Source organism: Tetrahymena thermophila, assembly GCF_000189635.1.
Source record: "Tetrahymena thermophila SB210 genomic scaffold scf_8254823, whole genome shotgun sequence".
Lineage (NCBI taxonomy): Eukaryota > Ciliophora > Oligohymenophorea > Hymenostomatida > Tetrahymenidae > Tetrahymena > Tetrahymena thermophila.
In genome coordinates, this window is record NW_002476578.1 from 99248 (window position 1) to 113493 (window position 14246).

At 20.8% G+C, this 14246-nt stretch overlaps 2 protein-coding genes across 2 annotated transcripts; both read left to right on the plus strand. All coding sequences in view use genetic code 6, as the record gives it.

Moving 5' to 3' along the window:
• Positions 1–1769: 1769 nt before the first annotated feature.
• Positions 1770–4496, plus strand: TTHERM_00549410 (transmembrane protein, putative; the record flags this gene model as incomplete). The annotated part of the gene is made up of 4 exons (XM_971597.2): positions 1770–2242; positions 2317–2430; positions 2503–4359; positions 4421–4496. The coding sequence occupies 4 exons, from the start codon at positions 1770–1772 to the stop codon at positions 4494–4496; spliced, it is 2520 nt and encodes an 839-aa protein (XP_976690.2).
• Positions 4497–6887: 2391 nt separating this feature from the next.
• TTHERM_00549400 (transmembrane protein, putative) lies at positions 6888–14130 on the plus strand (the record flags this gene model as incomplete). Its single annotated transcript, XM_971596.2, has 10 exons — positions 6888–7285; positions 7425–7538; positions 7596–8543; positions 8943–9187; positions 9254–9355; positions 10870–11383; positions 11443–11565; positions 11867–13142; positions 13446–14024; positions 14110–14130. 10 exons carry the CDS (start codon positions 6888–6890, stop codon positions 14128–14130), a joined length of 4320 nt encoding a protein of 1439 aa, XP_976689.2.
• Between the last annotated feature and the right edge of the window lie 116 nt (positions 14131–14246).

Here is a 14246-nt window from a genome sequence, read left to right on the forward strand (position 1 = left end):
CAATCATATGAAATAAATTAAATAGATTTTCATTTATTATCTTATAAAAATTAAGTATATTTATTATTTGTAATATAGCATTTCAAAAAATAAATAGTTTTTGCATTTAATACAGTTCTTTGTTTCCACATTTTTGTATTCAATTTTTCATTAACATAATGCTTTAATTAACAAGTTTGTTTTTTAATATATACTTCAATTTTTTTATTTTGAAAAATAGGAAATTTTATTTTTAAATCCTGAACCTAAATTTTATTAAATTATAATTGTATTTTTAAAAACTATTTGAAGGGAATACAAAATGACTTTTATATTATATTTTATAAATTTTATTCACATAAATTTTATCATCGACTGACATCAATCAATAAATTAGCAGTTTTAAAAAATCGAAATCTATCTATTTAAAATCTAAACACATTTTATAGCTCTAAAAATAAATGAATATATTTTAAACATATTTTATTTTCATAATAAAAGAGCTTAAGAGAACAAATAAGAAATTTAAATTACAAATTATTATTTTATAAATATACTAAACTTATTTTAAAATATGCTTTCTTAATTTTCTATATATTTTCTAAAATAGGTTTAGACCATTAAACAATAAAATAAATTTATAAAATGATAAAAATGAATGTTTGTAAGCTAATTTAATCTTACCTGAATTCATTTTGATTTAAGTGCTAACACTAAATTAATTAAGATTATTTATACAGATATTAATTACTGTATAGTATTTCTAAAATGTTTGTGATAGATAAAAATTATTTAGCTTTCGAGCACTCAGTCTACTCTAAGCTCAATTTTTCTATTTTTAATTTTAAATTTATTACATTTGCGTCATGCCATACCAAATAAATACCAAAAATTGAATCATTTTATTCTCATATTTTAAATCTCTTTTTAAATATTTTATTTTTTAAGCAATTTAAATAAATTACTTCATAAAAAAAAACCAATTTGATTATCTAATCTATCAAATCAGAAATAACTTAGCAAAATTTTTCATCTATTAAAATATTTTAGAGAATTTATATTAAATTTAAAAATGATAATATTTTTTTTCAGAAAAACTTAAACATATAAAAGAATTTTAAAATTAAAATCTGATAAAATCCTAAAAATGAAATACTGTTGACAAGAAAAATAAAATTTTCTTAATTTTTGTTTTTACTACTTGAATGCTCTTGCAATAGCCAAATTGACTTCTTTACATAATAAAAAAATAATTAAAAGCCTTAAAAAAAAATGTAAAATCTTTAGATCGTTTTAAACTGTTATCTTAAATTATAAATATTTATAAAAAAAGTTAATAGTTTTACATTTTTAATTTTTTAATTTTTTCATATAAGAGTAAAATCAAATATAAAAAATAAAATTATATTTAATCTTTTCAAGCATTTTTTTATTCAATCAAGTATTTTTTAGATCCTATTAAATACTAAAAAGTGTAATTCTGATCGAATTTTGATAAAAAGATAACCAGCTTAATTTTATTTGTTTTATTCAAGCAAGTTTTTGAAGCTTCGGGTAGGTAGGTAAGTAAGTAAGTATGAGATTGTATGTAGGTAAGAGATTTTAGCCAGGTAAGAGGTTTGGTTTTAGGCTTGTAAGAGGAAAGTGTGAATAATTATGAAGGGAAAAAATCTAAAAATAGAAATATTTTACTTTAAATAATCTCTTATTTAACTACACTAAATAAATAATAATTCATTATAAATCCAAAATAATTCTAAGCTAAAGTAACTCTAAAAGCAAAAAAAAAAATGGAAAAAAATTTGTCTTTAAATTAATTGTAATAAGTCTTTGGTAAACCAAATGAAAAGTCAGATGAATATTTCTAAGATTATTTATCTAAATACTTTGATGAGAAAACACTTTTAGATGATTTTTAAAGTGCATAAAATCTTTTTTATCCTATAATGAAAAAATACTTTTCTGATATTAAAATTTATGCAAAAAATGATCAATATGATATTCATTCATAAGAAATTACCAAATAAAAAAAAAAATTAGTTATTGAGCCTTTTGATTGGTTTGAAGTCATTGAAAAGAACTGCTAAGAATTAGAAATAAATCCTCAACAACAAGAACATAAAAATTAGCAACCTTCTAAAGACATTGAGCTCTAAAAAATAGGATAACAGTAGGATAAATATGCAACACATATAAATGATATTTGCTAACCTTTAAGCAAATATTAGCTATAAAGTATTCAAAAGAATGGAAGATTTATAAGGTAATAAATAAATATATTCATTTGTTTATTTACTCCAAAGATATTTTTTTATTAATTTTATATTTTCTAAAAAGCTGTGATTAAGGAGATCAACCTAAAGTTTGGTAGATTTCAGAAAATTTTTACGCTTCTTATGAATTCATGAAGAAACATTTTAAATAGTTTGATTACTCAAAATTGAAAGAAGTGTAATTAATTAATAAAAAATTATTTTAATGAAATTTATTTTATACAAAAATATTTTCTATTAAATTTATTAGGTGGTGCTCTGAAGAATCTAAAATCCGCATTAATAAAAAAACTTGGAAAAATTTTGGTTTAAGTTTTTGCTACTGGAATATGTAAGATGGTTTACAGACAATATTTGTTGACATGCCTTTTCAACTTTTAAATTGCTTGATAGGTACTCCTGTGACAATCAAGACTAAAATAACTCTTGCAAATTATTTTTTAAAATATTTGAAGCCTTACTTTGAAAAAATTAATCTAAGCTAAATGAATGTTTTTAACGAATAAGATTTTTTGGATAGGATTAAATCTTTTGATTTTATAGCTGTTATGTTTGATAAAATAAAAAATCTGAAATGGCATCAAATTCATTTTATCTTATTAAGAAATCTTAAAATATATCTGCTTATAGAATGTGTAAAGGAGTTTTTTAATCAAAATAATGATTTAGATGTTAAATATAAAAATCAAATTAAGTTGGTAGAAGATTTATTTTATTGTGTCTTAATTTTTGATTATTTAGAAGATAGAATTAAGATGTGTGAAAATAATGACATTTCTTAAGTACAAATAATAGTTTAGGATTGCTAATTTTTTATTAAGTACTACAAACTTGATGCTTTTGAGAGATATCTAAATATTTTTAGCAATAAAATAAATAAATTCTCACAAAATTAACTTTGGATTGCAGATTATGATCCCTCTTTTAAGTTTGAGAGAAATAAATATTTTTGGAAAATAATCACTCATTATTAAACTATTAAAAATATTTTCATAGAAAATACAATAAATAAAGTGCTTATTAATATTCTTTATGGATGCTTAGGTTTTTCAGTAGTTTTTAGAAAATAAAATAAAGAATCTTCTCATAAAACCTTATATGAAACTTTTTAATAGATTAAAATTAAAGTGAAAACTAATATCTAGAAAAGATTTAATCAAGATTTAGAGGATCTCAATGATGATGGTGACGGAATATTTGGTGATTGCTGTTCTAGATTACCTATAGCTACATACATTTTTAACTATTTCTGTGTATATTTTTTACATGGGATTATTTTTGTGAACATAATTCTAAGAATGATAGGAATTTTCTTTATGGTTTTATAGCTTTTTTTGGTTATACTCCTCTATGCATTTGCAATTTTTACCTTTTTGCTATCCTATTTGATTAATATTCTTGTTTATGATGAATATAACGAAAGCAATCTAAATATACCATTTGCATTTCCTCTTTTTTACATTATGATTGTTAATCCAATCCTAGGAATTTGTAAGATTATGTTTTCATTCTTCAAATTTTTCTTTTACTTCCTCTAGCTCCTTGCTTTGAAAATTAGAACCATGGCAAAGAGCTTAAAAAATTGTCTTGCATTTATTCTCATAAAGCTATTCAGTTAAGTTCCTCATAGAGATTCTAGTTATTGCTACTTAATATAGAACTAAGATTATCAAAATTATGAAATTAAACAAAAGAATTCATATCAGCAGTAAAGTTAAAATTAAATACCAGAGAATTGCAAAATAATCATGGAAAAGATTTCTCAAAAACCTATTAAGCTAAAATATTTTTCATCTGAATAAATAAAGCTCTTCATAGACCTTGAGTTAGATTAGAAATATATGGAATTTCTCCTATCAGAACTGGACAAATACACCAAATAATATCAAATAGAGACAGAGGCTGCTTTAGCAAAAGCATTCAATTACCTACCCTTTTCAGAAAAATAAATAGTAGTAAATATGCAAACAAATATAAAGAGCTTCTAATAATAAATGAAATAAATTATTGAATTGAAGTATGCTAATGAATTAGAAATACAAAACGACGAGGATTGCACAATAGTTTATGAAAAAGATCAATTAGATGGAATATATCAACAGATATAGTAATATCTCATCTCAAAATAATCTTAATCACCTTTAAAAATGTAAAATTTATGGTAATAGGTTAATATAGAGGGAAACAATAGCTATTATTTGCTAACAGAATATTTTATATAAAAAATGCTTTAAAAATATTTGACAAAAAACTTAATTAAACCATTAAAATATGAATTACTAAAAGTTAGCTCTATAGATTATTCTAACCCAAATCCAGTTGATGAAATCAATTATTACTTAAATAAAAGCTTATTTTAAGAGAAACACCTATTTACTTCATTTAATTTAAATTTTGAAAAATTATCACAGAGAGTATAAACACAAATTAATTTATCTAAAAAGCATTGATTTAAATTATTAAAAAATTATATTTAATTATATACTATTTAACCTCTAAACCTCTTCCTGTACCGATTCCGGCATTTTGTACCGAGGTATGGTATTATAAAAACATCAATAATCCTCTTATTGTTTTTTAATAAAAACGAATGTCTGTAGGTACACATATATATATTTTTTTTTTTAGTTTATTTATCTTAAAATTATAGTGAACTAATAAAATTTTTAAAATTTATTTACTTTTCCACTTTATCAATTCTGATCAGCATTATTTTTTTATTAGAGTAATTCAAATTAGTTCTAAAATGTTGTAGAAAAAAGCAATTTAATTACATTTTAATATTGTAATCTTTAAAGAATTTTTCGAGATATTTATTCTTAACAATATTAATTGCAGTCTTAACTTAATTAATTAATTTACCTTAAAATAGAATGTTTAAAGTAAAATTAAATAATTTTATTATACATAAAATAAACTAAGTTAATGATTAGAAATATTCTTAAATGTAATCTAAGATTTTAAAAATGAAACATTTTGTAAAAAAGGATTTAAGTAGACTATTAAATAGCGATCATAAAAATTTTATATACAACTATTTTTAGAAGTGATATTAGCTTTAGCCAATATTAACTTACATACCTTATTTAAATGAAATAGACCAAAACTAATCAATTATTATTAAAATTCGATAAATAATAAATTAATTTACAGTAACATGATTGGATTTGATTTTTCATCTATTATATCAAATCGAGCTTTATGCTAAACGCTAATTTAGATTACATTAAATTAATTTATAAACAAATCCTATTTTTTTTAAAAAAATCTATCATTTTTATTAATAATTTTTTTTCTTTTATTAATGATTTAAAAAGTGGTATAATAAATTATTTTAAAAATACAATAACAAATAATTTATGTATGAATGAGTAAGTAAAATATAAACATAACTAACTTACACATATATTTTATAGTATTTTAAATGTTTATTAGAAAGACTTCTGTACTATGTGAATTAAATAATAAATATTATTTATTACTAATTACCTGACTAAAATTTAGAAAAATTTATAATATTCTTTTATTTCTTAATAGTGTTTATTAATCAAAATTTACAATTAGATTACCTTAAAATATTTATAAAGTTAATTTATTATTTTACAAATTCTGAGGCATCAAATTTAAAAAACAAATTTTTTATTGATTTATAATGAGGCTTACATTATGTTTTTAATACTTACTCATAGTTTTAGAAATTTCAGATTTAATAAAAATAAGTAAAAGTGGATTGAAATAAAACTATGCATACGCATGAAGGAGATCTTATTATTAACATTTTTAATTTCGCTTTAAAATACCAAAAATTGATGGTATGTATTAATAATACTTTTCTTAATTTAAACAAATTTTATCTAACCTTTATATTTATTATTTACCTTAAAATATCAGGTTAAGTAAATTAACTCAAGATTTATAACTGAAAATATTTCTATAAAGCAAATTTTAACTAAAATAAAAAGCCAACCAACATTGATTTAAATAATGATGTTATGCTAAAAATTCATTTTAAAAGAATTTAAAATATTTCTAGTTTAGATTTTCAAAATAAATTTTAAGAAACTTCAAAGAAAATAAGAGGAAAATTGAAAACAAAAAAATTAAATTATGAAGATATATTTAGTTTATTTTACATTACCTAAATTGAAGATTTAAAATATTAATATAATCTCAATGTATTTTTCTTTTTTATAGAACTCGCAATCCTTTTTTTTATTTAGTTTTACTCTCTTAACTTAACTTATTAATCTAAAAATAAGTAGTCCAATTTCTTATCATCTTGTTAAAATTTCCTATTTATGTTAATTTTCTATTCCATCAAAAAGTTAAAGTATAAAAAAACTGAGTCTTGATTTAGATTTATATATTATCATCATCCAAAGGTAATTAAATATGAAAACCTTTAAAAATACCTATTGATTTATTATCTATTTCTTATATAATTTTAATTATTTATACCCTACCCTATCCATATTATAAAACTCTGCTGAAATCTTTGAAAGCTATATAAACTAAAATAACTAAAACAGATTGCTATTTTAAGAGTGAATACTCATAATAGTTATCTAATAAGTATATTATTTTAATAAAACAAATTCATAAATAGCTAAAAACACAAAAGTAAGTCATTTTTTGATGGACAACTATATTTTTGATTTAGTCAACAAATACTACAAGTAAGAAAGCCTTTTTGAAGAATATGATTCTTCAAATATTTAAAATATCTTACATCCCCTTTTAGAAAAACTCAGAGAAGTAAAGATTTTTTAGAAAAGAAATAATGATACAGAGTTTCAAATAAGATAAAAATAAAACAACCGAGTTACTATTATACAGCCCTTAAGTTGCTTTGAGACTGTAGAGAGTTAATAATAGCACTAACTTCCTTTATATTGCAATAATTTTGAGTTTCTGAGCCATTTTAATTTGATAAACTAAGATTGCTGTTAAAACATTTAGAAAAACCAAAAACATGGAGATTCTTTAACAAAAGAACAGCTTCATGACATTGAATTATATGGGGCTTTTACAACGTAAATAATTAAATTTTTTAATAGTCTTATATAGCTAACTAAGTTGGTTTGCCCTATTAGATTTTATTATAAAATTTTAAGCTTAAAAAAAATTAATGAAAATATTTATGTAAATAATTTATTTTTATAAAATATTTAGATATTTACAAGAAGGATAATAATAAAAATGGCAGATCTCTCAGCATTTCTATACTCCTAAAAATGAAATGCAAGTATAATACAAATCAAAAGATATCATAGAAAAATATAACATGTAATAAATAATTAATTTATTTAAAATTCAACTTTTTTATTTTTCAAATTTACTTAGCAAATTTAGCGAAGACACAAATAAGAGGATCAGAGCTAAAAAATGGAAATACTTCAGGCTAAACAAAAGATATATTAACTTTAAAGATGGGATTTATACTTTGTTTTACGATGTACCTTTTCATTTACTAAATTTATTGATAGGTGTCCCTGTTACTATCAAGAAAAAATTAAGTTTAGATGAATATCTTCAAAGCAATTTTATTGATGTTTAACCTGAAATAAATTATTTGAAAAGATTAAACCTATTCAATTAAAAAGATATCTAAGATTTATTATTGAATTGTCCTATTATCGATTTGATCAGTGAAATAGTAAAATAGCTAAAGTGGACTAAATTTTTATTTTCACAAAAAAAAAATTTATATCTGTATATTTAAATTGAACTTTTGAAAAGTGTCTTCAGTCGAAATGGACTAAAACTCAACAATAATTAAGACTATCAAACTATTTTAGAAAAAATTTTAGGAGTTTTTATTATAAATTCATTCAAAACAAAGATGCAATCAAACTAAAGCACTTGTACAAAGTTATTTTATGATTGCTTGTCTTTCCTTAACCACTATCAGCTAGATTCATTTAAAGAAAAATTATTAAAAATAGAAAGTAAATTTGAAAGTGTTAATTTAAAAAAGGTCTATAAAGAATTAACAGTAGACACTATGTTCGCATACAGATAGAAATACTTTTGGAAAATTGAGTACTATTGGAAAAATAATACATTAAATTAGTCTATGAATGCTCTAAAGAAAAACATTATTTATGGGTGTTTTGGTTTTAAAGTAGTATTTTGTAAATAAAATTATGAAGATAAAAGCAGAAGAACTTTATATGAAAAATTTTAAGATATTAAATAACTTGTGAGATAAAGAATTTAAAATAAGATATAATAAAGTTAATAAGAAGAAGATGATAATGATGATGGTATATTTGGTGAGTGCTGTTCAAGGTATTACGTTTGCACATATTTTTTTAATTATGTATTTATTTACTTAATACTTGGCATAATTTATAATAATATCATATTAAGGATATTTGGAGTTATCCTTATCATACTATAAACATTACTCTTAATAACAGTGTTCATCTTAAATTTAATAATCTTCATTACGACTTACTGCTATTCAATTATTTTTTATGATTAATTCAATAAAAGTAATCTAAATATTCCTTTAGTTTTTCCTATCTTTTAAATTTTAATTGTCAGCCCTTTTATTGGTATCCTAAAAATAATACTCTCTCTGCTAAAAAGTTTGTTGTTTTTGGTTGAGTATTTAGTACTGAAGCTTAAAACATTGCCTAAAACTTTAAAAAATGTTCTTACATTTATGCTAATAAAACTATTTAGCTAAGTGCCAGTGAGAGATTCAAGATTCTGTAAACTTATAAATCCAGAGAATAAAAAAGAATAATCAGAGAAATAAGAAAATTAATTTATAATAAATAATAATTTGTTAAATATTGAACAAGATAACTAAATATTTTATTCATTTTGTTAATCCTCAAGCAATTAGAAAGAGTAGAATGATGAAAAAAGAAAACTTGTATACTTATCATTTGAATAAATTAGAATAGCTATAGACTGCATCATCAGTAAAATCTTCTTAAAATACTTATAAAAGTAAGTAAAAAATATCAAAGATTAACATATTAATTTAGGATACTAAATTGTTAGAAACTGTCTTTAATAACTACCGTTCTAAATGAACAATATTCTAGGTAAAATTAAAGAAAATGCTGAAGCTTTTGAGTTAGAATTCTGTAAATTATTAAAGTAACAACATCTAATAGAATACTAGATAGACTACCAATAAGGTAGCTACTAAGTTTATTATGAAAAAGAACAATTAGATAAAATTTTTTAACAGATTGACCAGTATCTTAAGTCTTTTTCAGAAGTAGATTCAAATAAATATAAAATAGTTTGCGAATTCACAAATATTGAACAAGGAAATTTTTTAAAATTGAGACTCTTTTTTGCATAAATAATATTTCATGGTTAGTATTCATAATTTAGTGAAAAATCTTTATTTAAATAACTAACTAGATCTTACAAATTCAACCCTAAAGATAAACCTTTAATTAATTACATGAATAAGTATCTTAATAAAAACTTTGAATAATAAAATTATTTATTCTAATATTTTGAGGTTCATAGCATTTTTACCAAAATAATACAACAATATACTAATTGAAATGCTTAAGTGATTAAAATTAGGTCTTTAGTAAAAACAAATAAATTAATAAATAAATAAAAATAATAAATGTTTATTTTTAAATTAACCATTAAATCTCAAACATATTAATTAAATCAATAGAAATTTATTTATTTATCTTATAAAAATTAAGTTTATTTATTATATTTAACGTAGATTTTAAACAAATAAATATTTTTAGTACTTAAAAAATTTCTTTATTTTAATATTTTCATATTCAATTTACATTATGCTTAAATTAGCCAGTTTTTGAATATATACTGCAATTTTTAATTTAGTTTTTAAATCCAAAGCCTAAATTTTAAAATATACTTAGATTTACAAAAAATTTATTTACATGATGATATAAAAATACAAAGCACAAAAATAATTTTTTAAGGTTTATTTTGAAAAATAAAATAAAAAAGAAATAAATTTTATTTAATATTAAAATGATTAATTTCTCAATTATAATTATGATTATTATTAAAATAAGGGGTAGGAAATGAATGTATGAGAATATAGTGTATTTTATTTTTCTTGTATCTTTCTTATCGTTTCTATTACATCAAAAATTTCATAAATATATTATGAGAATGACTAAATACAAAATCTAAATTAATATATTTGATCTCACACCGTATTTTTAATCTTGCAAACAACATTAATAAGATTTTTAAATTATTTTCGTATTATTGATCTTAATAAAAAACTAGTTTAAAATATCTTAGTTTATTGATATTTTTGTATTTTAGTACTAATTCTACTTAATAAAAATTAAATTTATTCAATAGATTTCAATTAATATTATTTTCTAATAGAAAATACTATTATCTATTTTCAAAATGAAATAGCTGCTAATAAATTCAAAATTAATATTTTATTTCTCAATTTAAGAAATATTAATTATTGCAAATTAAATCAATGGCTATTTGAATCAATATTATTTAATTTATTAAGCATCAATCAAACCAAAATGATAATTAATTATTAAAAAATATTATTTAGTAACTAAAATACCTCTTAAAAAGGTTATCATCAAATTAAAAATGAGCAATAAATAATAAATAAAATTAAAAGGCCATTTAAGTAAAATTTATTAGTTTGGTGGTGAAGCAAACAATTAAGAAGATTTAGAGTTTTTACAAGACATAGAAAATAATGACAATAATACTATTGAAAAAGAAGTAGACTAATTTCTTGGTATATATTTTGATAGATAAAAGTTCATGAAAGAAATTGACTTTGAAAAATTAAACTAAGTATTTGAGCCAATCATAAATCATACCTAAAATATCATAACTAGCTTTTGTAAGAGAGATGATTCTCCCTCATTCAATTAGTATTTTAGTTAATAGGATTAAGGTGACAAGATTGTACTCAAACCTTTATTAAATGACTTTGACTTATTTACTAAAAAAATATAAACCGGTGCTTATGACATAGAATAAAGAAATATTGATCAAGTTGTAATTGAGATGAATAATTAAAATCCTAATAAAAAACCTGAATAAAAATAATAAATTTAAAAATCTTTAGATCCATTAAATAAATAGTAAATTTAGAGCATTAAAAAGATTGGATAGTTTACAGTGTAATTTAAGTTATTAAAAAATTAATTATTTTCTTATATTAATTAATTAATTTAATTAGGTTTAAAGAGAAAGGTACTGAAATATGGGGAGTTTTAGATTCTTTTTACATTTCTTAGTAATCTCTAAAACATTCTTATTAATAAAGCATTCAGAAATACACACAAGATATAAAAGAACAATTGTAAATTATTTTTTTGTTTCTTTTTATGCATTAATTTATAAACTTTATCAAACAAAGCACTCAGTTTTTTAAAGAGTGTTTTTATGTTTATAATAATATTTTTATTTTATTTAATCAAAAATTTTAGAATAAAACCATAATTTTTAATTATTTTAATTAAACTTTATAATCTGATTTATTCTACTTATTATATTTTTAATATTTAATTTAAATTTAAAAATATTTCTTAAATAATTTCTTTTTATGTTTTGAATATGGGAAAATAAATATTACTATAACTAAAAATTGTTTAATAAAATAGTTTAGACTCAGAATGTACTTGGAAGAGATACTGGACAAATGAATGGGAAAATATGTAGTTTAGTAAATGGCATATCAACTTATTAGATAGCTTAATAACTTTTTATCATATTCCTCTTCACCTTCTAAATGCCATAATAGGAATTCCTTTGAAGAGAGTTGAATTTTAGAAAATTTCAAGACTAACTTATGTTAATGAAATGATAAATAAATCAACAATAAAAAGGGTGCCTTAAGATTATGATTAGCTTATTCAAAATTTACTTAAAAATATGAATGATGATTTAAATTAAGTAAACTTTTAACTGAGAGTAATCTTACAACATTTGGTTGTATTTTTATAATGGAATAAGCAACTATATTAAGAGGTTTAATACCTAAAACTGTCCTTACTCTTGAAAACGTATGAGTAATATTTTAATGAAGTGTCTGGGGATTTTGGATAATAAGAAAAATTTTAGCAATTTCTTAGAGACTTTAAAGCGTTTTATATTGTAAAATATTTCAAGAGTAGAATAAGAAACGAAATAACAATCAACTAGAATTCTGTTTGTGATTGCATTTATTTTATAAAATAGCACAACCTTCCTTAAGGATATGAAAATTAATATCTTAAGATTTTTTAAATATTAAATGAGTCCTAAAATTTCAAACCTAAAAAATAAGAAATCATTAATTATTACAATAATAACAATATTGATAGGTCGACTTACTTCTGGAAGCTAATTTATTATTGGAATAATTTTAAAATTTATTTGATGGAGATGGATTCAGTTTATGATGCTATTGTAAATGGTGCTTTTGGATTAGTTGTTTTTTTTAGCTGTAAAAAAGAAGCACATTCAAAAGTAGTAGTTTCAGGAGTCATATATGAAGACTATCATAAAACTTTGAGCTAAATGTTTAGAGAAATTAAGTAGTAGATAGAGCAGAATAGTAAAAAATTTAAAAATAGTGCGGAAAATGTGGAAGATGAAAATGATGATGGTGGAATTTTTGGCGATTGTTGTGGTAGATTTAATTGTGGATTTTACATTAGAAATTACTTTTGCTTATATTTCTTGAAGGGAATAGTTTTCATAAATATTGTGCTAAGATTAGTCTCTATAGTTTACATTTTATTTTTATCACTAGCTTACTTCTTAGCTTACTTTGTAATTTTATTTTTCGTTCTATTTCAGATGATTTGTGCACTATTTGTTTTTGACTTCTCCAATCCAAGAAGCGAAAAAGAAGAATTGAATTTAGTTTATCCTATTTTTTCTCCTGTTTTATAGGTATTAATTATATATCCATTATTTGGTTTAATAAAAATGATAATTTCTCTCTTTGCTCTGCTTTATTGCTACATTGCTAATTTTTTAATCTATATGAGATACCTACCTTTGAATTTAAAAAATTTCTTTACACTGCAATTTATTAGAATTTTTGGCTAAGTTCCTGAAAAAAATTCAAGAAATTGCATATTAATTGATTAAAACATTAAAAATGAATAAAGTGAGATACCTTATAAAAGAAATGATCAGAAAATTAATTGCTACTTGAGTTTTGAATAAATTTAAATTTTAGTAAAATAAGAGCTCAGTATATTTAGAGCAAAAGCAATAGAGTAAAAGCTCATCCATGTTATTTCTAAGAGAATTGCTTATAATAAAAAATATATGGAAAGTCTTGAAAATTTACCATTTAATAAAAAATCTAACTAAATTATTTAAAGGTTTGAAAAAGAAACTAGTTAATTTTAGTAATAAGTAGAAAATATGTTTAGTGAATTTTACAAGAAGAGCTATTAAATAGATATTTAACCTAACTAATAGTTCTTTTATGAAAAGAATGAGCTTGATTAACTCTAAATATAAATTATTGATTTCTTACAACAACTCTCCAGCCAAGATCAAAGACTGTTTGACTAAATCTTTGAAATTCTAGTTATCAAGAAAAACGATTATAAAACTCTTTCTCAATACTTAATTACTTAAATTTTTAAGAATCATGTTAAAAGTGAAGATAAAACATTTGATTCAGTTTATCATGAATTAACATCTTTTCCAACAAATAATAAGTAAGAAATAATAGGTTGCTCTATTGAAGATATTAATAATTATGTGGCAAAAAATTTCTGTCAAACAATTTATCTATTTGAAAACACAAATCTAGATGTATAAAGTCTATTAAAGAAATTTAATAAATGGAACAAAAAATCAAAATACTTTAAATGATATTTTAAAATTGATAATTATATAGTAAAATTGTAAGAATGTTTGAATTGAATATTATTTATTTCATATAAAATGCTGTTAACTTTTTTTCATAATTTTTTATACATTTGTTAATAAATTGTTTTTTTAATTTTTATAATCAAATATATTTTCTTTTAATAA